Genomic DNA, 25,548 nt, shown 5'->3' on the forward strand with positions numbered 1-25,548 from the left:
AAAGACAAGGCTGTGTACAGGGTGAACAGCCAAGAAGAGGGGTAAGGCTGTGTGGTGGAAGACTGAGGGGACAAAACAGAGGAAGAGTTAGGAGAGTCCATGCCACTCTAACACCATCAGGCAATCATTATAGAATGCTGGTGGAATTCCTCCCACCCTACTCCCCATTCCTGAACCCAATTGAGGAGTTCTTCTCAGCCTGGAGATGGAAGGTGTACGATCACCAGCCGCACACCCAGATGAACCTGCTGACTGCCATGGATGCAGCTTGTGAGTATATCACAGCAGATGCCTGCAGGGGCTGGATTAGGCACTTCAGGAGATTCTTTCCACACTGCATTGCAAGGGAAGATATCCAGTGTGACGTGGATGAAAACATGTGGCCCAACAGAGAGGAGCATCAGGATGTATAGAAAAGAAAGCACTATAATTCCTTAAGTTGTTGTCTCAAGTTGTTTTGAATGTTTAGAGTAAGTTTCTAATTTTGTAGTTTTTCCTCTGTGTTATAGGGTGCTGCCAAACAGTTGTCTGTCTTTCCTGAATTTCTATCAGATTTTTTTGTCAACAAACTGCAGTGCGAACAATACAGTAAAATAATATTACTGTATAAATTTGATTCCAGTCCAATTTCTTGCTGTCAGTCTCCCACATACAGTCATGTGTAACTTTGTGTTCTGTGTAAGTTTGTATTTTGTGTGTAACATGTACCGTTTCAATTGATATGCCACAAAATGTGCAGCGTTCTTGTAATCAAAAGCTTAGCTGGTTTCTATCAGAATATACTTACAGTGTACACTGTTGCACTGACAACATGAGTAAGTATTTTGACTGCCTTGTTCATAGGCAATGACACACAGACTAGACATTCTGATGGCACTGACAAGTTGATTGACATAAATATTTGCTTTTGAGGCACAAACAAAGAATTGTGAGCGAGGTACGTGCTTTTGCAGGTATTTCATTGAGTTTTGCTGTTTGCACTAACTGTTTTGAGAAATGCACTTGTTGTGATGCCAATGTAAATCATGATGTGAGAAATGAACCAAATCGACTGAGAAAAACTGTAAACCCCAGTCCTCTCAGCCTGGGCTTCAGTGTTTGATTACTTTATTGATCTGTTTCTGTAAATGATTGATTAAATGTTTGTATGTAAGTTCAGGGTTAGCATTTAGGGTTTCTAAAATATGTTAAGTCAAAAATCTACATTCAGCAACGTGATGGTTCATGATAATTCATCATGATGGTAAATTAAGTGGAGAAGACCTGTGATGCAGAACCTCTTACTTCTTTTTTTAGTGATTATAATTGCTTCCAGCTGGCGACTTTTCTGTACCCATATACACTCACATATACTCAATACAACATACAAAACATAAACTGGCACCCTTTAATAAGTCCAGAAGTTGAGTTTAATCTGTTCAGAAGGCCAATAATCTGAGATCAGACCTGCCATAAATTAAAAACTGTTGAAACATAAACATATGTGTAACTGTACACAGCTCTATGGCATTCTTGGCTTAAAGACAGAGATACAAGAAAGAATCCATTGCTTTAGAATTACAACCTAAACAAAAAGGTCTCGCTAATTACATGGACCAACATTTAGGATCATAATTTAAGATTTAAAGCTTGTTTGACTGTGAACAGTGTCACCCATGTTCCATCAGCTTCTAATTCAGGGAATACTTCTTCCTGGCTATCCAGGCAAAATTCAGCTTTGTGCAATATTTTATTTAATGCCATTTTATTTAACAATTTTAAATGAACTTTTAGTATATTTAATTTTGTGTTTATTTATTGTTAGTATTTTTTATTTTATTTATATTTAATAATATCAATTTGAGATATTCTGTATTTTGTTTTAAATATTTTATGTAATTTTAATATATAATTTTTTATTATATTTTATATTATTTATGTATTATATATATTTTTATTTTAAATATGTCCAATACATTTTATCTAATTTTATTCTAATTTTATTTTATTTGTTTCTTAGAATATATATTGTTTTATTTATAATATTGAATGTATTTTTATTTAATTTTATTGTAATTTATTTAATTATTTTATCGATTTTTATTCTTGTTTTATTTTTTTTGTTTTTATAGAATATAAATTGTTTTATGTATTCTATTTAATGTATTTTTATTTTATTTTATTATAATTTATTTAATTATTTTATTTGTTTCTCAGCGACTACTGCGTGGCACTGGCGGAAATGGGCGGGGCTTGATGGATGTGGGTGGAGCTTAGAGAGGTACAGGAAAGTATATCAGTACTTCCTCGGTGTTCAGATAAACGGTAATATTTCATATTTTATTCATTTATATTATTTTAAACTAAACCGTTTCTGTTTTGTGTCATTTTTAACGTTTTATTTTTATCTGAGTTCTTATAAATGTCCGAATATAAGTTTGTTTATTTTTGTAGCTTCTTGTAAGTTAAACACAGACTGTGGTTACGTCTCATTCCGCACACAATCCTGTACCGTAGTGTGCACTACACCGCACATGCTGCTATTGTTAGTGCGCACTCTTCAGTGCGGTAGTGTACAGTTTGGGATTGGGACGCAGCCTTAGGTTTTGACGGCTAGTTAGCGTTAGCACTTAGCTTTAACCGGTTTGCTATTAGTCTTATGAAGTTAAAAAGAAAATAATCAATATCACTGCGACTGGTTGATTATGAGAGTAATAAATTAATAATTATGTTTTTATAGATTAAGTATAATGAATATAATGGTTTAATTTGAGTTTGTTTTGAGTGAATCTGTTTGTGTTTACAGGCCTCGGAATAATGAGTGAAGTTTAATGAACCTTAAAACATTTATATATTTATTTACATTTTCAATTTAATTTAAATGATTAGAATTTATGTTTAAAAGGGATTTGACCACTTAGTGTAAATTAGGGGTAGGTGTTTGGTCAGGGCTGGGTTAGGGTTAGTTTAGGGTTAGGGTTGGTTAAGAGTCAGATGTAGGATTAGGGTTGGGTTTAGGTTTAGGGTTGGGTTTAGGTTTGGGGGATTGTGTCGGGTTGGTTTTAGGTTAGGTTTAGGTTTATAGTAAGGTTTGGATTAGCCCACACAGACATGACTGGCTGTGTCTGTGGGAGGGAGGGTTGAAGTTATTCCTCATCAGTGCTGCAGTTACGACCTCTGCTGGCTGGTGGAGGCACTGCATAGAGACTGTGAATAATGGAGAGCGGTGCGTGACTCTCCATACATGATTCTGATCCCTATGTAAACCCACATCGTCAGGGTGAAGAGAAGCGGTTGAATACTGCACACGCGTCGTGAGGCGTGTGTTGGGAGTTACAGTTGGGGAACTGGAGACGACTAGATTGTGTTTGTGTGTGATTGGTAGATGGCGGCGATCCGTAAGAAGCTGGTGATCGTGGGAGACGGTGCCTGTGGGAAGACGTGTTTACTGATCGTGTTCAGTAAGGACCAGTTCCCCGAGGTTTACGTTCCCACCGTGTTCGAGAACTACGTGGCCGACATCGAGGTGGATGGAAAACAGGTAGGAACCGACAGGGATCAGGTAACGGCGCTTTAGTCATTTCCAGTTCCCTATTACAGTTGCTCTGATGCTTGCACCATTGCCCCGCTGGCTGAGGAGAGCCCCACACTAGCATCCATCCCTTCCGACTACATACAGGAAAGCCCCGCTGTGCTCTACCACTCGGACACCAGGGGTCACTGTTGCACCACCTTTCTTTATGAGACCTTGATCCCTCCACGGTGGTGGTCTAGCTCAGGTTCAGGTCATTTTAGCCACTGGTTTATTCATATGTTGAGTGTTTACTAGCATGTTTACTCTGTGCGTGCTGCAGGTGGAGTTGGCGCTGTGGGATACGGCGGGTCAGGAGGATTACGACCGTCTGAGGCCGCTCTCGTACCCCGACACCGACGTCATCCTCATGTGCTTCTCTATAGACAGTCCTGACAGCCTGGGTGAGAAGTTCAGACGTTCCTCCGCTCTCACGCTTCTCTCTTCCCTCTGATCAGCTCTGATGTATTTGTATCTGTTCTTATAGAGAATATTCCGGAGAAGTGGACGCCGGAGGTGAAGCACTTCTGTCCCAACGTTCCCATCATCCTCGTGGGTAACAAGAAGGACCTGAGGAACGACGAGCACACGCGGCGAGAACTCGCCAAAATGAAACAGGTCCGCCGTCCAAACGGGTGCAGAGTCGAGAAAAGCATTTTTAGGAGATGGTGTATTTGGACTAGTTTACTTCACCTACTATTTGGCATCTATGGGACTCTGTTAGTGGCCTCATGGTGTTCAAAATCTCACATTTTTATGCATATTTTGAGCACTTGGCAACCCACCCCTCAGTTCATGTAAGATCTTCTTTTTTAAACAGCATTTGTAGGTTAAGGTTGTTTTAGGGTTAGGTTTGGTTAGGGTTAGTTTTAGGGTTAGTTTTAGGGTTAGGTTTGGTTAGGGTTTGTTAGGGTTAGTTTTAGGGTTAGGTTTGTTAGTGTTAGGTTAGGTTAGGGTTAGTTTTAGGGTTAGGTTTGTTAGGGTTAGGTTTGTTAGGGTTAGGTTTGGTTAGGGTTAGATTTAGGGTTAGTTTTAGGGTTAGGTTTGTTAGTGTTAGGTTAGGTTAGGGTTAGTTTTAGGGTTAGGTTTGTTAGGGTTAGGTTTGGTTAGGGTTAGATTTAGGGTTAGTTTTAGGGTTAGGTTTGTTAGGGTTGTTTTAGGGTTAGGTTTGGTTAGGGTTTGTTAGGTTTAGTTTAGGGTTAGTTTTAGGGTTAGGTTTGTTAGGGTTAGGTTTGGTTATGGTTAGGTTTAGGGTTAGTTTTAAGGTTAGGTTTGTTAGGGTTGTTTTAGGGTTAGGTTTAGGTTTGGTTTGGGTTTGTTAGCTTTGGTTTTGTGGTTAGGTTTGGTTAGGGTTTGTTAGGGTAAGTTCTGGGGTTAGGTTTGATTACGGTTGTGTTAGGGTTAGGGTTGATTAGGGTTAGGTTTGGTTAGGGTTAGTTTTAGGGTTAGGTTTGGTTAGGGTTAGGGTTTGTGTTAGGGTTAGGTTTGGTTTTGGGGTTAGGTTTGGTTTTGGGGTTAGGGTTGGTTAGGGTTAGGTTTGTTTAGGGTTGGTTAGGGTTAGTTTTAGGGTTTGGTTTTGGGGTTAGGTTTGGTTTTGGGGTTAGGTTTGGGTTTGTGTTAGGGTTAGGTTTGGTTTTGGGGTTTGGTTAGGTTTGGTTTTGGGGTTTGGTTAGGTTAGGTTTGGTTTTGGGGTTTGGTTAGGGTTGGTTTTTGGGTTTGGTTAGGGTTAGTTTTAGGGTTTGGTTTTGGGGTTAGGTTTGGTTTTGGGGTTAGGTTTGGGTTTGTGTTAGGGTTAGGTTTGTTTAGGGTTGGTTAGGGTTAGTTTTAGGGTTTGGTTTTGGGGTTAGGTTTGGTTTTGGGGTTAGGTTTGGGTTTGTGTTAGGGTTAGGTTTGGGTTTGTGTTAGGGTTAGGTTTGGTTTTGGGGTTAGGTTTGGTTAGGGTTAGGTTTGGTTTTGGGGTTTGGTTAGGGTTGGTTTTTGGGTTTGGTTAGGGTTAGTTTTAGGGTTAGGTTTGGTTAGGGTTAGGGATTGGTTGCCCTAAATCTCCCCGTGTGTATGCGATAGATTTCCACCCTGTTTATGGCTCAGGACCCACCGTGACCTTGTCCGTGATGAGGTGGTTTTTAAAATAAATGAATGAATGAATTTCTGTGTGATTTACAGGTGCCGGTGAGACCAGATGAAGCCCGCGACATGGCGATCCGAATCGACGCCTTCGCTTACGTGGAATGCTCGGCCAAGACCAAGGACTGTGTGAGGGACGTGTTCGAAACGGCCACCAAGGCGGCGCTGCAGGCCAAGAAACGTGGAAAGAACAACCGCTGCCTGTTAGTATAGAGAGGAGCAGAACTCGCCCCGCGGCCGGGCTGAGCGACTTACCTGGACTGTCATGGAGCCATGAAAGGGGGGTGGGTGGGTGGTGCAGGGTGGTGGGGATGCATAACAGCTGGGTTTGAATCCCCTTCTTACCAAACGTTTAAAAATGGAACATTTAACTTTACTCCTCCGTCTGTACGTTATAGCTAATGAACTCTTTCTGTACCCCGTTAATGAGTGAGCAAAACAGCTTTGTACGGCATAGCTGTGACGCCACATGCTAAACATCAGGAGCCCTGGCGGACGGGCGGAGTCCCTGTTCAGGCATTAAATACGTTATATAACTAAATTTTTAAGCCTTTTTAAGCTCTTTGGACTTTTTTTCTCTGAGGGGGGGGTTTATATATAGTATTTTCTGTAAGGGGTGTAAGATTGTATGAAGTACCTCTGAGGATTTGAGGTTGTGGGGGTCATAAAGTCTGTATTTTAAAGTTTGATTAAAAATGTTTTATAGATGTGTGAGCGTGCATGTGTGTGTATGAGTGTAGGTGTGTGTGTACTGTGTTTACTGGACAGGAACGTATAGCTATTTTTGTTTAAAATCAAATGTTACCTTAAAAAAGGATTCTTTGTAAACTTTTGTTTTTTACTTTCACACTTTATGTAAAAAATAAAGAATTAAAATCACTAACGACTCCTGAATAATAGGATCTCCTATATAAGACATTTAGTTTCTTGTGGATCTGGCAACCCTACGTATTAGAAAACGGGTTTGTAGCAGAGTAGTGTTGAGCACTGTTGAGTAGAATTTGTCAATCTGGCAACCTTAACGTAAATCTTTCCACCATCTCGTTCTTTTAATGGAAGTTGTTTTTAAAGTGGGTTTTATTAAAGATCAGGCAACCCAGCCATGAATTACAAATGCAATTATATAGTGTAGAAGTTATTTTGTCGTAAATCTGGCAACCCTACTGTGTAGCTCTTGCAGTGCTGCTTTTTGTGGATTGGGCAACCCATTCATGCGTACACTCATACAATGAAGGAGGGTCTTGTTCAGCGGTTGGGCTTCGGGATATCAGTTTATAGGTTCGAATCCCGGCTCCAGCAAGCAGCCACTGTTTGGGACTTGAACACATGATGTTAAGGATCTGGCAACCTTGTTTTGTGATGACTAGCGCCTTATGTTAATAACTCATCCAACGTTATTGAATATCTGGCAACCACACTTGGTTTGGTTTTACTTAATAATTCAGATCTGGCAACCCGACTCGCTTTTAACCTTTACCATAAATGAGGGTCTTTGTCGTAGGGATTTGGCAACCCGGTTTTTACGGTGAAATTGGCGTAGTGACTTGTGCTTCAAATTGAGTGATTTTTGCACATTTTATAGCCGCTTTATGTGAGGAAAAAATGATCTTTATTTAACGCGGGTAAGATTTTATTCTTATTTTACATCAAATTAAAAACAGCCTGACAGAGCGGCAGCTTCGTGTTGCTCGGTTTTTTAGCCACCGAAGCTAACGAAGCTGCATGCGTGTACAGAGGAGCTAACATGCTAATGCTGGGCTACTCTGTATCTGCAGTCAATTCTGTTATCTTAATGTGAACTGTTATTGTTATTAATGTTAATACAGTTTAATATTTGCTATCTGAATATCTAATGAAGTATTGAACAGTTAGTAGCTAGCTCGTTAGCTATCCTAGCTTTGCTGTTAGCTGCTAGGTAACGTCCAATCACAGTGTTCCGTACAGACGCTCTCTAGCATGAAGATTTGTGTACAGAAATAAATAAAACACACACACACACACACACACACACACACACACACACACACACACACACACACACACACACACACACACACACTCATTCTGCATTTAATAGCTGCAATGCACTTGAAAAAGTTGGGACGGGGTGTGTTTACTGCTGTTCTGCATCATCTTTGCTTCTAACAAGGTTCTGTAACGGTTCAGGAACCACAAACACCAGCTGGACGTGTTAAAGTAGAATTTTATTCCATTCTTGCTTTATAAAACACTTCAGATGCTCAGCAGACCAGAACCTTAATTCTCCTGTGTTGTGCTTCATAAAGCTCTTCACGTTTCCATTGTTAGACAGGTCAGGACTGCAGGCTGGTCAGTCTAGCGCCTGCACTCTGGTACCACAGAGCCTCCTAAATGTTTTTGCCCCATCCTCTTAGCAATAATGGAGCATGCACAAGTTACCCATGCCATTACAGACTCTGGATTTTGAATTTGCATTGGTAACATTGGGGAAGGTCCTTTTCCTTTTTGACCCAAAGAACCCGACATCCATTATTTCCAAAAACGATGTCGCTCTGCATCGGTCCGTCTGTGGCGTTTCTGGATGATGTTGACGTTCTGGTTCTGCTTTGTGCAGTGGAGTCCGTACTTGTATTTGTTGATGCGGTGGTGAACCGTGTTTTCTGTCGAGGGTTTTCTGAAGGATTCTAGAGTGCCGTGTGAGAGGTGGAAGGTCCATATCACTGACTTTTTAACACTTGACCAGGGCAGGATCTGGCAACATCACAGTGTTCCATACACTTAGTAATACAGCGATCATATTCATTCTTTCACTCACTCAATCCATGACATGATAAATGAAGCTACTAGTCTAAATTAAATAATAATATTTTCTTTTTTTGTGTTTTAGAAGCTGCAGCGGTGGATCTAATAAACATGGATTATGGGAGGCGGTGAGTGAAATATTTCTTATCACAACCACCACATTTAGAACAGTCTCGTAATCTAGATCGACCTCAAAATGGAACCTTTAGCAGTGAGCGGTGGAGTTTATTAGTTTGCTTGATTACTTTATATCTCTGTAAAACACATTTTATAGGCAGATTGCAGCCTCATGTAGTGGATGTTAATATTTTATTTATATTTGTATTACAGATATAGCTTCATTTACATCGTTTCGACTTTACAGAGGATTTTCTTTTAAAACCCCATGCAAATAAAAATCACCTAAAACAATTAAAAATGCAAAACAATGTAAAATAATGCAATTAAAAGCTTTAAAATGTTATAAATATTGTCTTATTTACATGTCGGTCGGTACCTGCAGTTCCAGATTTCCGCCTCCAGGCGGCGCCAATTCGTTCCACTTTATTCTGATTTGTGTTTATGTTGAATTCATGACTTTAATAATTTGTTGACAACCCCAATCAGATAAAAGTAATATTTTATATATGTTTTCCTTTACATCAGCATCATTAAAATGTATAAATGTATTGAAAAGAGTCTCTAAGTCGTTATTAAAGTGTTTATTTGGCCTAGCTTCTTAGATTTAGAGTCTTAAAACTAATTAACGTCGTGAGCCGAGGCGTTTGTGTATATTAATTTGTGTTAAGATATGTCCGAGTGTGAGAAATCTATTAAAACTTGACTTAAAGGATCATATAAAGCGTTTCCGATTGCTCAGAGGTCCAGGTTTTGCACCGTTGTGCAGTCGCCTCCAGACTGTGGTTCTTATGTTTGTAAAGCTATTTAACCTTTTTGGAACTCTGTTAGTTGCTTCATCTTTTTTAATAAAGCATTTTTTTTTATATAGTTGATCCATGAGGTTCATTATCAGTCGAATTCACTCACCTGTGCGGCATAAACAATTCACTTCAGTCTATTGTTGGAGGAATCGGAGCTGGTCCGTACCGGCGCATCATGTTGGAGACCCGTGCTAACGGCAGGATATTGAATAGGCGAGTGTGTGTGTGTGTGTGTGTGTGTGTGTGTGTGTGTGTTTGGCGTCGTGTTTTGAACTCGATCTGCTCGCTGTGCGTTGGTCAGTGGTGGACACGCCGACGAGGCGGCCGGTACTGACGGCGAGGACCACGATTACAGAGACGTGGACTATCGCAGGCACGCGCAGGACGGTGGACCGATCCCGAACGACGCCTCCGACTTCAGAGGGCAGGACGGGCGCGGCCCCTCGAATTCCTTCGGCCCTGAGGATTTCAGGAAGGATCGAGATGATTCTGAGCGCTACAGACGCCGATCGGAGTCGAGAGGCGACTGGAGGAGAGAGGAAGGCAGGAGGGTGAGAAGCTTTAAACTAACCTCACGCTGAATACACAGATGCACTACACAGCCAGAAGTATTTGGACACCTGTATCGTCAGACGTCTAATTGGGAGCATTTTACTGAAGTAGAGAGTTCTGACCAGCGCTGTGGGGTTCCAGTGTGGGTTCTGCTGTGGGTTCTGATGTTCTCCGTGTTCCTGTGCAACAGCACCAGTGGAGGGACGATGACGGCGAGAGGAATTACAGATCGGAGACCGGCGTGGACGATTCCGATCTTCAGGGTCACGACTACAAACTGCAGAAACCCAGCACCATCATCATGCTCAGGATGCTTCCACTCAACATCAACACCACAGAGGTACGAACGCCCCCCCCCCCACCCCACCCAGCCACGGGTCTTACAGGTTTAAAGAGGAATTATAGGAGCTGCCTCTAGTGGTTAGAAGGTGAACTGCAGATAATGTTTACCTCTGCTATCATAATAGCGCAGGACGGAAGGGAGCCGGACATGTTTTAAGTTCAGGGCGGAGTCAGGGTCCCTCAGAGGCGTGTCTGCAACATGACCGACGGCAGGAATGTAAACGAGCCGGTTTTCCTAATCACATTTCGTCCACTGCTTGATCCCGGTCAGGGTCAACGTGGGTCCAGTTTCACAGGGAAACCCTGGACAGGATCCTAATCCATCACGAAGCGCTCATGTGTGTGTAGACACACGAGCTTGGCGACGGCGCCTCTGAGATTCGAACCCAGTTCCGCGCAGCAGTGAGCTGGCGTAACGAACCCCAGATCCACCACCAAAGCGACTTGCACTTTTATGAATGTACAATTTATATACGTCCACGTCCCATATTTAAATACTCTATAACACTAAGCGTATGTGGACACCTGATTATGAGCTTGTCGGAGTGCTAAGCCAGTCTTCCTTCCTCTCAGAAAGTGTGTGTGTGTGTGTGTGTGAAGTCAGGCTCTGACCTTTAATAAGAGTGCCTGGCTCGTAGTCGTGGTTCCGATTCATCTCAGTAATGTAAGTCTTTGAGTGGAGACTGTTTCCACAAAGCTAGAAGCATGCGGTTTTATTTCTTCACCAGTTATTGAGCGGTCGGGGCGTCTGAAACACCTAAACTCAATCGATAGGATGGGTGTCCACATACTTATGGCTGCTTGGTGTCTATATACATGCAAACGAAACGTAAACACAGAGTTTTTAGGAATCGGACGAGACTAAACCTCGGTTAAATCAGTAATCGTTTATAGCTAGTTGTAGTAGTTGATGGTAAACCCATCCTGGTGTGAATTTCCTCATTAGTGTTTCCGTGTGTGTGTGTGTGTGTGTGTGTGTGTGTGTGTGTGTGTGTGTGTGTGTGTGTGTGTGTGTGTTCAGATCCGAGATCTGCTCCACGCCGACGGGTTCGAAGCTCGAGACGTTCGTCTCATGAGGAACAAATCTTCAGGTGAGACGATTTCCCTTCCTTCAAAACAAAAAGTCCCTCCTGGTTCCTGCAGGTGGCGATGTGAGCTTTCCTGACCGTGTGTGTGTGTGTGTGTGTGTGTGTGGTACGACCACGCCCAGACTCGAGGGCCGAAGCGTCGTCTTTAACGGCGTTTAAGTAACGCGAGAGTCGCTATTAAAGCAGTACAGGACTCCTGAGTCACTGATGCGACGATGTTCATTCGTTCAGCTTCGTTCAAGCGCAGCTTTATTCTGGTCAGGGTCGGGGTGGGTCCGGTTTACCCTGAGGACACCGATCCATCACAGGGTTTCAGTCACCCCTCTTCAGACACGGCCAGGGGTTCCAAACTTCGGATCCCGCCATGGAGCATTCGAGCTCTCTGATTTCAGATCTGGGCTGTGCTGTCGTCCTGCCTGGGCCTCCAACGGGCACAGCTGGTTCGATTCAGGGAAGGTGGATGCAAACCCAAACACTTAACTTTAAGTCCTTAGATCAGTCACGTCAGCATTCCTCTCTCCCGCCAAACTATTGGCGTTTGTTTACAGGTTTAAACAGGAATTAAAGTGCTGCCTCTAGTGGTTAGAAGGTGAAGTACAAAACCAGGTCGTGTTTACTCCTGCGACCATAGTAGCGCCGGATGGAAGGGAGTCGGATATGTTTTAAGTTAGGGGTGGAGGCTCTCGGAGGTGTGTCTATAACATGACTGACGGGAGGAATGTAAACAAGCCAATATTATCAACTGCTTTATCCTGGTCCGGGTCAAGGTGGGTCAAGTTCCACAGGGAAACACCCTGGACGGGATGCCAATACATTATGAACGATGGAACGATGGATCCAAATCTCTGTCTGTCTTTATTATACACGCCTTCTTTCTCTTGCTGTGTGTGTGTGTGTGAGAGAGAGTGTGTGTGTGTGTGTGTGTGTGTGTGTGTGTGTGTGAGAGTGTGTGTGTATGTGTGTGTGTGTGTGTGTGTGAGTGTTTTGGCGCATTAACCCACACTGCATTGTTGTTGTTATGTTGTTGTGTTGTGGCTCGGCGCCGTGTGTGCAGGTCAGAGCCGAGGATTCGCCTTCATCGAGTTTAATCACTTGCAGGAGGCCTCACGCTGGATGGAGACCCATCAGGTCACTTCTCACACACACACACACACACACACACACACACACACACACACACACACACACACATTGCAGATCAGAGAACCATGCAGAGTTTTGATGCTGATGTTTGTAATGAAGTTCATCCACACTGGGGGGTAATAATAATAATACTTTGGGGTTTTTTTGGGGGGGGGGGGGGAGGGTGGGTGCGGGGCGGGGGTGCCCACGGAGTTCCACTCTTGCTAATCGGGATGGGGGGGGGGGGGGGGGGTTATTGGATTGTTTATACAGGTAGTATTTAGTGATGTAATGAAGATATTTAGGATGAGTAGAACCCCAGAGTTGAAGGAGATGCTGGATTTCAGGAACACACGATTAAATATAATATCGGCGAGTACGGACCTGTTTGGATGCCCCGGTGCTGCTCGTTCCTCTGCAGATCTGATTCGGATCACGGCATTAGAAATGTCTCATTATTAGGAGGAACCGGAGACCCCGAGGTGAGTGGTCAAGTGGAAAGGGCCGAGAGAGGCTGGTGGGTCCGTCCGTCCGTCCCATTTTTCCTTCTAGCTGAAGGTCTCTCTCTCACCTCTGTCTCTCTCTCTCTTTCTGGGATCGGTGCTGGATTTCGGACCCTGACTGCTGTCCTCTCTCTCTCTCTCTCTCTCTTGTTTTTCTTCGTTTATCAGGGAGAGCTGACCGTTATGGGACGGAAAGTGTCCATGCACTACAGCGACCCCAAACCGTGTGCTAATGAGGACTGGCTCTGTAATAAGGTACACACACACACACACACACACACACACACACGTAGTGTACCGCTTTGTGCTGACGGTAGTGTGGGTGGTGTACAGCACCGAGGGGTCCAACAGTCCTTTCAGGGAGCGGAGTGTAACCAGTAATAAGTGTAATTTTGGGTAATTGGTGCAGGGTTCCAGTGGGGCTGGAATTTGCTCGGAGAACAGAGATGAATAAATGAATGAATGGATAAATGACTGAATGAATAAATGACTGAATGAATAAATGAATGAATGAATAGATGAATGACTGAATGAATAAATGAATAAATGACTGAATGAATAAATGAATGACTGAATGAATAAATGACGGAATGAATAGATGACTGAATGAATAAATGACTGAATGAATAGATGAATGACTGAATGAATAAATGAATAAATGACTGAATGAATAAATGACTGAATGAATAAATGACGGAATGAATAGATGACTGAATGAATAAATGAATGACTGAATGAATAAATGACTGAATGAATAAATGAATAAATGAATGACTGAATGAATAAATGAATGACTGAATGAATAAATGACTGAATGAATAAATGACTGAATGAATAGATGAATGACTGAATGAATAAATGACTGAATGAATAAATGACTGAATGAATGACTGAATGAATAATGACTGAATGAATGACTGAATGAATAAATGAATGACTGAATGAATAAATGACAATGAATAAATGACTGAATGAATAAATGACTGAATGAATAAATGACTGAATAAATAAATGAATGAATAAATGAATGAATGAATAAATGAATGAATAAATGAATGAATAAATGACTGTGAATAAATGAATGACTGAATGAATAAATGAATGAATAGATGAATGAATGAATAGATGAATGAATGAATGAATGAATAGATGAATGAATGAATAGATGAATGAATGAATAAATGACTGAATGAATGAATAGATGAATGAATAAATGAATGAATAAATGACTGAATGAATGAATAGATGAATGAATGAATGAATAGATGAATGAATGAATAGATGAATGAATGAATAGATGAATGAATGAATGAATAGATGAATAAATGACAATGAATGAATGAATGAATAGATGAATGACTGAAAGAATGACTGAATAAATGACTGAATGAATGAATGAATGAATGAATAGATGAATGACTGAATGAATGACTGACTGAATGAATGAATGAATAGATGAATGACTGAAAGAATGACTGAATAAATGAATGAATGAATAGATGAATGACTGAATGAATGACTGACTGAATGAATGACTGAATAAATGACTGAATGAATGAATGAATAAATGACTGAATGAATGAATAGATGAATGACTGAATGAATGACTGAATGAATGAATGAATAAATGACTGAATGAATGAATAGATGAATGACTGAAAGAATGACTGAATAAATGAATGAATGAATAGATGAATGACTGAATGAATGAATAGATGAATGACTGAATAAATGACTGAATGAATGAATGAATAAATGACTGAATGAATGAATAGATGAATGACTGAATGAATGACTGAATAAATTACTGAATGAATGAATAAATGAATGAATGAATAAATGAATGACTGAATGAATAAATGAATGACTGAATGAATAAATGACTGAATGAATGAATGAATGACTGAATGAATAAATGACTGAATGAATGAATGTATGAATGAATGAATAAATGACAATGAATGAATGAATGAATGAATAGATGAATGACTGAATGAATGACTGAATGAATGAATAGATGAATGAATGAATGAATGAATAGATGAATGACTGAATGAATGAATAAATGACTGATTGAATGAATGAATAAATGACTGGAATGACTGAATGAATGAATAGATGAATGACTGAATGTATGAATAAATGACTGAATGAATGAATAATGACTGAATGAATGAATAAATGACAATGAATGAATGAATGAATAGATGAATGACTGAATAAATGACTGAATGAATGAATGAATAAATCACTGGAATGAATGAATGAATGAATAGATGAATGACTGAATAAATGACTGAATGAATGAATGAATAAATCACTGGAATGAATGAATGAATGAATAGATGAATGACTGAATGAATGAATAAATGACTGAATGAATAAATGACTGAATGAATAAATGACTGAATGAATAAATGAATGACTGAATGAATAAATGACTGAATGAATAATGACTGAATGAATGAATGAATGAATGACTGAATAAATAAATTACTGAATGAATAAATGACTGAATGAATAAATGAATGAATAATGACTGAATGAATGAATGAATGAATGAATGACTGAATGAGTAAATGACTGAATGAATAAATAAATGACTGAATGAATAGATGAATGAATAAATGAATGAATAAATTACTGAATGAATAGATGAATGAATAGATGAATGAATAGATGAATGAATGACTGAATGAATGAATGAATAGATGTTTTGTTTGTTTCAGTGCGGAGCTCAGAACTTCAAACGCAGGGAGAAATGTTTCAAATGTGACATTCCACGATCAGGTAAGAACTGATCCCATTAGCAGCAGTTCTGTTTAATCGTTTATGCATATGTGCAGCAACAGTTTGGGGAAGGGCCTTTTCTGTTCCAGCATAAGTTCCATAAAAGACAGGGGTTTGGTAAGTTTACTGACCGTAACTCTGCCTTCGGAGGGGCGTAACTACCTGTCCTGTCATGAATGGAACCAAAGTGTAAAACATCACTTTATAATTCTAATCAAAAATCCTTTCCATGGTTTGCTGATCGATCGTCGCTGGTTCCTCTGTCTGTTCCCAGAAGCCGAGCTGAAACTGCCCCTGCTGGATTTCCCTCTGGGCCGGATGAAGGAATCGCGGGGCTTACTGCCCCTTCCCGACATTTACCGCAGACCCGCCCCCCTCCTGAACCCGCCCGCTCTGCCTCAGCCTGTAGAGGTCGCCAACGATAGTGAGTCCTGTTCCGTCCTGTTCCGTCCTGCTTCTACACGAGTGCTGAGTTTGTTCTCTGACTTTGAAGGCACCCTGTAGCTCCAATGAAGTTTGTTCCTTGCTTTTTCTGTGGCCATGGTAATGTAAAGCTTGCTGAACTGTGGACAGCAAACAGTTTTAATAGCAGTGCAGTCAGACGAGTTGTAATTATATGGACCCAGAATCAGTCATGAGGAATTAGGAGACGTCAGAGAACTTTCTGCATCATCAAATGAATCATCTGTGTTTTCCGACTGTATTTTTGACTCGGCAGATTTTTAGAAAGACCTCAAATTGGTAGAATTTGTTCCACTTATTCAGCCACATCAAAATAAATCTGAATCTGACCCTTTGTGTATTTCAGCTCTGATCATCAGGAACTTGGGTCCTCACACCACGGTGGAGACCATCCTATCCTCCCTGGAGCCTTTCGCCACCCTCTCGGCCTCCAACATCCGTCTCATTAAAGACAAGCAGACGCAGCTGAACCGAGGATTCGTCTTCATACAGCTCGCCAGCATCGTGGTAAAACGACTTCTGAACCACTTCACCCTTCGTACAGCTCGCCACCGTCGTGGTTAAGCGACTTCTGAATCTCCCCGCGTCTGCGTGGGTTTCCTCCGGGTGCTCCGGTTTCCTCCCACTGTCCAAAGACGTGCAAGTGAGGTGAACTGGAGATGCAAAATTGTCCATGACTGTTTGAAACTTGTGAACTGATGAACCTTGTGTGGTGAGTGGCTACCGTTCCGGTCATGAATGTAACCAGGGTGTAAAGCATGACGTTAAAATCCTAATAAACAAACAAATAAACGACTTCTGAACCACTTTACCCTTCGTACAGCTCGCCAGCATCGTGGTAAAACGACTTCTGAACCACGTTACCCTTCGTACAACTCGCTCCAACAAATTCAGGCTTTTATTTTTTTTATCACGTAACTCGCAACCTCCACTGGCGGAGGTGGGCATGAGGCTGGCACATCGCCCCTCAGACACACCTGAAACCGCAGACACTTCTTTTCACCGCACAGTCGGTGAGGAACATGCTATACTCTCTGTGCTCCTCCACCACTTGTGCCGTGCAGACAGCTTTTGTGTCTGTAGTCTGCTCGCCTGGACTCGAACCCTGGTCTCCGTGGTTGTGCTGGTGGGCTTGAAAGTCTGTCAGCAACTGGTTCTTGGATCAAGTGGTTCTTGATCAAGGGCTCAATAGTGTCAAGTAGGCAGTGATGGGAACTGAACCCTCGGCTCTGAGCTGCTGAGCCGCCACCACCCTCACCGAGTGTGTGGCAGCAGTTTGGGGAAGTACCTGCACAAATCGACGTCTATTAAGATGCCTTAAATAGTTCAGTCTAAAGGGATGCCAGTGTTCTGGGATGAATTGGAACCTTGATCACGTGCCTATTTTGTCCGTCGGCAAGGTTGGGCGAAGTTCCCATGGACACACTCTGAAAGCAGCTCTATGTTAATGTCTGTGGTTTGTGAATGAGATGTCAAACAGCTGTAGTGTAATTTAATCTCTGAAGTGTTGAGTTTTAAAGGGGTTTATGGGTAATGCACGCGTGTCGGTGTGTACATCAATCTTCGAGGTCTCATTGTATATAATATATAATAATAATAATAACGTTTATGTTAGTGGGAATGTAAATCATGCCTGGATAAGCTTCCGGCAGCTCGTGAGTGTTGGGAATGTCTCCGTCTGTCCTGCAGGAAGCCGCTCAGCTGTTGCAGATCCTCCAGGCCCTTCAGCCTCCGTTCTGCATCGACGGGAAGAACGTCACCGTGGAGTTCGCCAAGGTGTCCAAACGGTACCGAACATCTCACCGACACCACACACACACACACACACCCCTTCTAACTGACGCGCGTGCATCCACTCACCGTTGTAATAAATCGATAATAAACAGGAAATTACATGCTTGCAGTTTTGCTGCAACGGTTTAGGGAAGGCCCTTTCCTGTTCCAGCATAGACCGCTGAAGTCGTGCGTCGTTCTGTAGTCCTCGTTATGCCCATATTTGGTAAGTCAGATCTCCTACGGGGAAAAATGAACGGGGTTTTCAAAAAATCGTCTCTAACGCGTCCTGTGCTGAACAAACACGTTCAGAACCCCGCGCGTTTCGTCCCGTGTACGTTTCTCTCCTGTACATCGCCGGATCCTCCGAACTACGAGGTTGTTAAAGGGTCGTACGATCGAATCGACGGAACGAGCGGCCCGCTTTTGGCGAGTACAAGCAAAGGCGTAACACCCGACCGACTTTAATGTAGCTAGCTACTAAAGATATCAACCGAAACTTGTGAATACACGGGGTTACACGGGTGAATCGTGCTGCTTCGTGCGGTTACTTAAGAGGCTTATAAAAGAAAACAAAAAGAAAACATAAAGAGGCTTCCAGTTTAGTGACGTCAATTCGGTGCGCAGTAGCATTAGCTCTTTAACGACTTCATAATTCAGAGGATCCAGTGATAATACACAGAAGAATCTCCATAAAACAAAACCTAACAGCTCTGGAACATTTTTTTATGGCTACAGGATGCGAGAGAGGCGATTTGCGAAATCTGCGTTCATTTTTCCCGTTCACAATTTCTCTTAGACCCGGGTTACCAAATATGGGCATAACAACGTGGCGTGGCCTACAGAATGACCACACGACTTCAGTGCTCTATGACTGAAACTCCAGTGTCCTGACCTCAGCCCCACTCAACAGCTCTGGGAGGAACCAGAACGTCGATTGATGGATCGGCGCCCAGCCGTACACATGCTGTCGTGTTTTTTTGTGTTTTTTTTTTAATGGGCACAAATTCCCACACACAGACACGCTTCAAAGTCTCGTGAGAAGCTTTTCAGAAAAGTGCATAGTCACGTGGAGGGCGCTATATTATAAATCCATTTGTTTTTGAAACAGGGCGTCCAACAAGCTTATGATCAGGCGTCCAAATACTTTTGGCTATATAGTGAATGGTCCACTATATTGGGACGGAGCTACATAAATGGTATAGAAATGCATTCTGTGTGTGTGTGTGTGTGTGTGTGTGTGTGTGTGTGTGTGTGTGTGTTGGTTGTAGGGAGGCGAGTGTGAATGACAGCAGTCGTGCCGCTGCAGTAGCCAGTACAGCCATCGCTGCAGCTCAGTGGGCCGTTTCACAGGTAACACACACACACACACACACACACACACACACACACACACACACTGCTGATTGCTGCTGGACTATTACATTTAGAGTAGGTGTTGCAGCCTCAAATAAATAAGATAACCCAAATCCCCCCCTGCCGTTGTAGCTCGCTACAGGTGGAGATGTGAACGTGTACCAGCAGGGGGCAGCGATGTACGAACATGAGGGCGCACAAGCTGGCAGCACCAGTGAGTCGGGCTTCGTCCCCAATCTTGCTTTGGGGTTAATGGGCGCCTATGATGGGAGAGCGGCTCAAGGTGAGAGAGGGAAGCCGAGCTCAGTCAGTCACCCCTCAACCCTCTAACTAATAAGTTAAAAGTGTACATTTTATGTGTGTCTACTTTCAGCAGCCGCTGTGGTTTCCACGGTAACCGAAGCTCCGGCGGTGGGTTCGTCTGCGCTAACCCAGACCGCACTGCCCCAGGTACACTCACCTACACACACACACACACACACACGTTTACTCACCTCACATTTCTGCAGATATTTAAGTATATCTTTTCATGGGACAACACTGACAAAATGACACTTTGACACAATGAAAAGTAGTCTGTGTGCAGCTTATATAACAGTGTACATTTATTCTTCCCTCAAAATAACTCAATATACAGCCATTAATGTCTAAACCACCGGCAACAAAAGTGAGTACACCCCTAAGAGACTACACCCCTAAATGTCCAAATTGAGCACTGCTTGTCATTTTCCCTCCAAAATGTCATGTGATTTGTTAGTGTTACTAGGTCTCAGGTGTGCATAGGGAGCAGGTGTGTTCAATTTAGTAGTACAGCTCTCACACTCTCTCATACTGGTCACTGAAAGTTCCAACATGGCACCTCATGGCAAAGAACTCTCTGAGGATCTTAAAAGACGAATTGTTGCACTACATGAAGATGGCCAAGGCTACAAGAAGATTGCCAACACCCTGAAACTGAGCTGCAGCACAGTGGCCAAGATCATCCAGCATTTTAAAAGAGCAGGGTCCACTCAGAACAGACCTCGCGTTGGTCGTCCAAAGAAGCTGAGTGCACGTGCTCAGCGTCACATCCAACTGCTGTCTTTGAAAGATAGGCGCAGGAGTGCTGTCAGCATTGCTGCAGAGATTGAAAAGGTGGGGGGTCAGCCTGTCAGTGCTCAGACCATACGCCGCACACTACATCAAATTGGTCTGCATGGCTGTCACCCCAGAAGGAAGCCTCTTCTGAAGTCTCTACACAAGAAAGCCCGCAAACAGTTTGCTGAAGACATGTCAACAAAGGACATGGATTACTGGAACCATGTCCTATGGTCTGATGAGACCAAGATTAATTTGTTTGGTTCAGATGGTCTCAAGCATGTGTGGCAGCAATCAGGTGAGGAGTACAAAGATAAGTGTGTCATGCCTACAGTCAAGCATGGTGGTGGGAATGCCATGGTCTGGGGCTGCATGAGTGCAGCAGGTGTTGGGGAGTTACATTTCATTGAGGGACACATGAACTCCAATATGTACTGTGAAATACTGAAGCAGAGCATGATCCCCTCCCTCCGGAAACTGGGTCGCAGGGCAGTGTTCCAGCATGATAATGACCCCAAACACACCTCTAAGACGACCACTGCTTTATTGAAGAGGCTGAGGGTAAAGGTGATGGACTGGCCAAGCATGTCTCCAGACCTAAACCCAATAGAACATCTTTGGGGCATCCTCAAGCGGAAGGTGGAGGAGCGCAAAGTCTCGAATATCCGCCAGCTCCGTGATGTCGTCATGGAGGAGTGGAAAAGCATTCCAGTGGCAACCTGTGAAGCTCTGGTAAACTCCATGCCCAGGAGAGTTAAGGCAGTTCTGGGAAATAATGGTGGCCACACAAAATATTGACACTTCAGGAACTTTCACTAAGGGGTGTACTCACTTTTGTTGCCGGTGGTTTAGACATTAATGGCTGTATATTGAGTTATTTTGAGGGAAGAATAAATTTACACTGTTATATAAGCTGCACACAGACTACTTTTCATTGTGTCAAAGTGTCATTTTGTCAGTGTTGTCCCATGAAAAGATATACTTAAATATCTGCAGAAATGTGAGGGGTGTACTTACTTTTGTGATACACTGTGTATATATATATATATACCACCAGAGTGAATAAATAAATAAACGTATCCTCGGACCAGTTTGTAGAACTGTGTGTGTGTGTGCGTGTGTGTGTGCAGGTGGGGACGGTCGGGAATCACCCTGCGACCCCGGGTACAGCGTACGAGCTGAAGAAGTACCGTGAGTTACAGTCTGAACGTTTGTAATTATGGAGGAATGATAACTGTTCCACACGTTGTGCTTTACTGAGGGTTTAGTCTGTAACCACGGCGTCCTGTGTGTGTCTGTAGCTGATCCTGACATCTCCACCTATCAGTACGATGAGAGTTCAGGTTATTATTACGATCCTCTGACCGGACTTTACTACGACTCCAGCTCACAGGTACCCTCGTGCTTCTGTGTACTGTGGTGTGTGTAGTATATGTTGTGTGTTTCCATGTGTTGCCTGGGTGGTGGGAATAATCATGGATGAAACGTGGGTGGTTAGATGAACCCTGGTGTAGAACGTGAGATGGGAGTGTTTAGCTTTTCTCTCCCCTGTGCTGCAGTACTACTATAACTCTCAGACTCAGCAGTACATGTACTGGGACGGAGAGAAACACACCTACATCCCTGCAGCTACTGACCCCGCCGCTACATCCGCCGCCCCGACCACGCCCACCGACTCCTCCACTCCAGCCAAGGACAAGAAGGACAAACCCAAAAACAAAACGGCCCAGCAGGTACGTGAGGAGAATCAGTCCTCACCCGTCCCAACACTGCAGGAAGGAACGCTCGGTGTGTAATCTGTGTGTGTGTGTGTGTGTGTGTGTGTGTGTGTGTGTGTGTGTGTGTGTGTGTGTGTGTTTCAGATCGCTAAAGACATGGAGCGCTGGGCTAAGAGTTTAAACAGACAGAAGGACAGCGTTCGCTCCGTCTCTGCTCTCATGCACTCGCGGTTAGCTGATGAGAGGAGAGAATCCGCCAGCGCCGACGCTGGATACGCCGTGCTGGAGAAAAAGGTGAACGTTCACCCCCATACCTGCATTAATGTGCTTAATGTTGTCCTGATGTCACACACACACACACACACACTCACTAGACAGTGTATTAAGGGTGTATTAATGGTGTATTGACCGTGTATTGACGGTGTTTGTGGTGCATTGAGGGTATTGACTGTGTGTTTGGTGATTTGATGGTGTGTGGTGTATTGTGGGTGTTGGTTGTATATTAGGGGTATATTAAGGGTGTATTAATGGTGTATTGACCGTGTATTGACGGTGTTTGTGGTGCATTGAGGGTATTGACTGTGTGTTTGGTGATTTGATGGTGTGTGGTGTATTGTGGGTGTTTTGGTGGTATATTAGGGGTATATTAAGGGTGTATTAATGGTGTATTGACCGTGTATTGACTGTGTTTGTGGTGCATTGAGGGTATTGACTGTGTGTTTGGTGATTTGACGGTGTGTGGTGTATTTTGACGGTGTACTGACGGCGTGTTGATTGTGCAGGGAGCTTTATCGGAGCGGTCCCTCCTCCTGACTGAGCAGTTAAACGCACCTGACGATCGAGAGGTGAGAACTTTATTTTCTGGTATTTTCTGATGACACCTGATCAGGGTCACAGTGGGTGTCTCACCTCATTATTTCTTTGTTTGTTTCGGTTCCAGTGTCTGGCTCCTGTTCCGGGTTCGCTGGTGTACAGAGGGCAGGAGGAAGGTGGAGGAGAGGAGGATGATGATGATGGGGGAGAGAGGGAGGAGAAGTTGACCGACTGGGTGAAGTTGGCTTGTTTACTGTGTCGGCGACAGTTTCCTTCCAAAGAGGCTTTAATTCGACACCAGCAGCTTTCTGATCTACACAAGGTAAAGCGACACTGTTTACACCCCCCCCCCCCCCCCTTACCTGGACCCCCCCATCTTTACTCCCCCACACCACCCTCTACACCCCCCTCCTGTCGCAGCTAATTGAAAATAAATGACTTCCGGTTGCTTTGTGGCGTTGTGTGTCGGAGGGGTCGAGTGCTCGTCTGCTGCCCGTCTCGGCCTGCGTTGGCATTGCGCAGCCAGCAGAGGTCACCAGAGCTCAGAGAGAAATAACAGGAAAAGGGGCGTGGTCTGAGAACTCCAATAACCATTAATGTTTTATTTCATTTTCTTCTGTTTGTACTCGTAGCAAAATCTGGAGCAGAGAAGATCTCGACTGGACAACATGCCAGGACAGGTGAGCACGACCCTGAACCCGAGCTGTAAAATCTTAGTTCCGCCTGTGCCAAAAGTATTCGGACGCCTGATCGTGAGGTAGTCGAATGTCCCAGTTGAAAACGAACGAGAAGCTTCTCACAAGAGTACTTGTTGAAGTGTGTGTGTCTGTGGGAATTTGTGCCAATGTAGTAGTATAAAATATGTCGGTGTTCCGGTTCGTCCCAGAGCTGCTGAGGTCAGGGCTCTGTGCAGGACACTGGAGTCATGCTGGAACAGGAAAGGACCTTCCCTAAACTGTTCCTGCAAAGTCAGAAGCACATAATCTCATTTATATGGCTAAAACATATGAATTAGAAGTGGCGTCCCAATACTTTTGACCCTACAGTGTGAATAGATCTGATCTGTTCTGTCTCTGTGTAGATGAGGTTCAGGAACGGCGCGGGTTCGAGGCACGAGAACAACTACTCCGAACAGCCGGACATCAAACGGAGGAAATACAGCCCTATGTGACCCCCACCCCCCTCTCCGTACCCCCCTACACACACACACACACACACACACACACACACACACACACACACACACACACTTTCATCACTCATCACCACAATGGAGTTGTGTACGGATTATACATCAGATCACATGGCCGAGTCACACCGACATAATAAATCTAGCATTTCAGTCTATAGGAGAAAGTTTGTGAACCCTTCAGGATGACCATCAATCCTGCATCAGAATAAAACATCAGGTTCAGCTGTTTGGAATCATGGTGAACGTTACTCCCACCGAGATCCAGGGTTCAGTACAGACACACGATTGGCTGTAAGTGGGTGGGTGGTTTCTGTCCTGGGGTCAGGGATGAATTGGCGTCATGTCCATGAGTCGTGTGAAGCTGGTTTTTAGGTGTGGGGTGTTAAAAGGTGAACGTGAGCTCTGCAGTGAATTATAGAATTATTAGAATTAATGGCGCCCGGGTTTCACCGAGTTTCTGAACTCCCGGGTTCGGCTGGGCGCCATCTGGCGGGCACAATTGGCAGCGCCTGCAGCGGATACTAATAGGCCACCGTATCTGCAGGGTGGGGACCGGGACTACATGTGGGTGGGTGGGTCTTCATACGCTGTGTAAGGACCCTGATTGGCAGAAGAGACGCCCGTGCAGGAGGGCTGTACACGTGTAAAGAAGGCGTGGGCAGCGACGTGCTCTCCTCGGATGCAGATCTGCAGTCAGCGGAGGACAGATTGGATTTGCTCAATCGGGAGGAAAAATGGGGAGAAAATGCATAAACAAAAGAATGATTAGAATGAATAATTACACAAGTGCCAGATTCACACGTTCACATCGACAGATCATCCGTAACGAGGACGCCGGACGTGGAGAGGAGGAGGAGGATCTATTTTTGTATGAATTTTTAGTTGCTGGTTTTATTGCTGTATAAATAATGAGTTCATTTTTAAAAGGGACGAGTGAGACGGGCGATTTGTTCTGTAAAATATCAGTGGTGTATAAATGTAAAGAATGAGTTACGATCTGGGTCATTAAAATCCTCACACAGATTCCTTCTGCTTCGTTTATGGATCACGTTCCTCTATCAGCGGGTGATGCAGTGATTAATACGCTAGATTTAAGGTTTAGACATGTTTGTCTATGCTGAACAGGCTAGCCTTTAGGGGGCGCTCTTGTCAGTGCGCTCTCAGTGCTGGTCCCAAGCCCGGATACAACCAGGACGATCCGCTGTGGCGACACCTAAACACGGGAACAGTGGGGCAGTCATAGCTTAGAGGTTAAGGTACTGGACTAGCAATGATGAGGTCGCCGGTTCAAGCCCCACCATCACCAAGCTGCCACTGTTGGGCCCCTGAGCAAGGCCCTTAACCCTCGATTGAATCTGTGTACTCTGGCGACCTCTGGTGGCTCC

At 43.5% G+C, this 25,548-nt stretch overlaps 2 protein-coding genes across 4 annotated transcripts; both read left to right on the top strand.

Annotated features, from left to right (window-relative positions):
• Positions 1-2,209: 2,209 nt before the first annotated feature.
• rhoac (ras homolog gene family, member Ac) lies at positions 2,210-6,553 on the top strand. Of its 2 annotated transcripts, none has more exons than XM_063015110.1 (5): positions 2,210-2,304; positions 3,365-3,520; positions 3,834-3,954; positions 4,038-4,168; positions 5,714-6,553. In XM_063015110.1, the coding sequence occupies exons 2-5, from the start codon at positions 3,365-3,367 to the stop codon at positions 5,885-5,887; spliced, it is 582 nt and encodes a 193-aa protein (XP_062871180.1). In that variant the 5' UTR covers positions 2,210-2,304; the 3' UTR covers positions 5,888-6,553. The 2 variants fall into 2 exon arrangements, with proteins under 2 accessions (XP_062871180.1, XP_062871179.1); XM_063015109.1 differs by lacking the exon at positions 2,210-2,304 and adding an exon at positions 2,582-2,690.
• Positions 6,554-7,172: 619 nt separating this feature from the next.
• Positions 7,173-25,186, top strand: rbm10 (RNA binding motif protein 10). 2 transcript variants are annotated; one of them, XM_063015085.1, is made up of 22 exons: positions 7,173-7,296; positions 8,541-8,583; positions 9,677-9,926; positions 10,118-10,267; positions 11,291-11,360; positions 12,412-12,485; positions 13,151-13,237; positions 15,712-15,772; positions 16,047-16,196; positions 16,581-16,741; positions 17,924-18,021; positions 19,279-19,360; positions 19,496-19,646; positions 19,740-19,813; positions 21,571-21,631; positions 21,742-21,833; positions 22,000-22,173; positions 22,303-22,452; positions 22,941-23,003; positions 23,099-23,293; positions 23,604-23,651; positions 24,053-25,186. In XM_063015085.1, the coding sequence occupies exons 2-22, from the start codon at positions 8,567-8,569 to the stop codon at positions 24,140-24,142; spliced, it is 2,298 nt and encodes a 765-aa protein (XP_062871155.1). In that variant the 5' UTR covers positions 7,173-7,296; positions 8,541-8,566; the 3' UTR covers positions 24,143-25,186. The 2 variants fall into 2 exon arrangements, with proteins under 2 accessions (XP_062871155.1, XP_062871152.1); XM_063015082.1 differs by having other exon boundaries at positions 7,176-7,296; positions 19,737-19,813.
• Positions 25,187-25,548: the final 362 nt, after the last annotated feature.

Source organism: Trichomycterus rosablanca, chromosome 19 (genome assembly GCF_030014385.1).
Source record: "Trichomycterus rosablanca isolate fTriRos1 chromosome 19, fTriRos1.hap1, whole genome shotgun sequence".
Lineage (NCBI taxonomy): Eukaryota > Metazoa > Chordata > Actinopteri > Siluriformes > Trichomycteridae > Trichomycterus > Trichomycterus rosablanca.

Excerpts from the sequence above, each read along its gene's own strand:
- rhoac (XM_063015109.1), top strand. Across the intron at positions 3,521-3,833 it reads TCGAGGTGGATGGAAAACAG|GTGGAGTTGGCGCTGTGGGA; the intron begins GTAGGAACCGAC and ends TGCGTGCTGCAG. Across the intron at positions 4,169-5,713 it reads AACTCGCCAAAATGAAACAG|GTGCCGGTGAGACCAGATGA; the intron begins GTCCGCCGTCCA and ends TGTGATTTACAG.
- rbm10 (XM_063015082.1), top strand. Across the intron at positions 10,268-11,290 it reads TCAACATCAACACCACAGAG|ATCCGAGATCTGCTCCACGC; the intron begins GTACGAACGCCC and ends GTGTGTGTTCAG. Across the intron at positions 13,238-15,711 it reads AGGACTGGCTCTGTAATAAG|TGCGGAGCTCAGAACTTCAA; the intron begins GTACACACACAC and ends TGTTTGTTTCAG.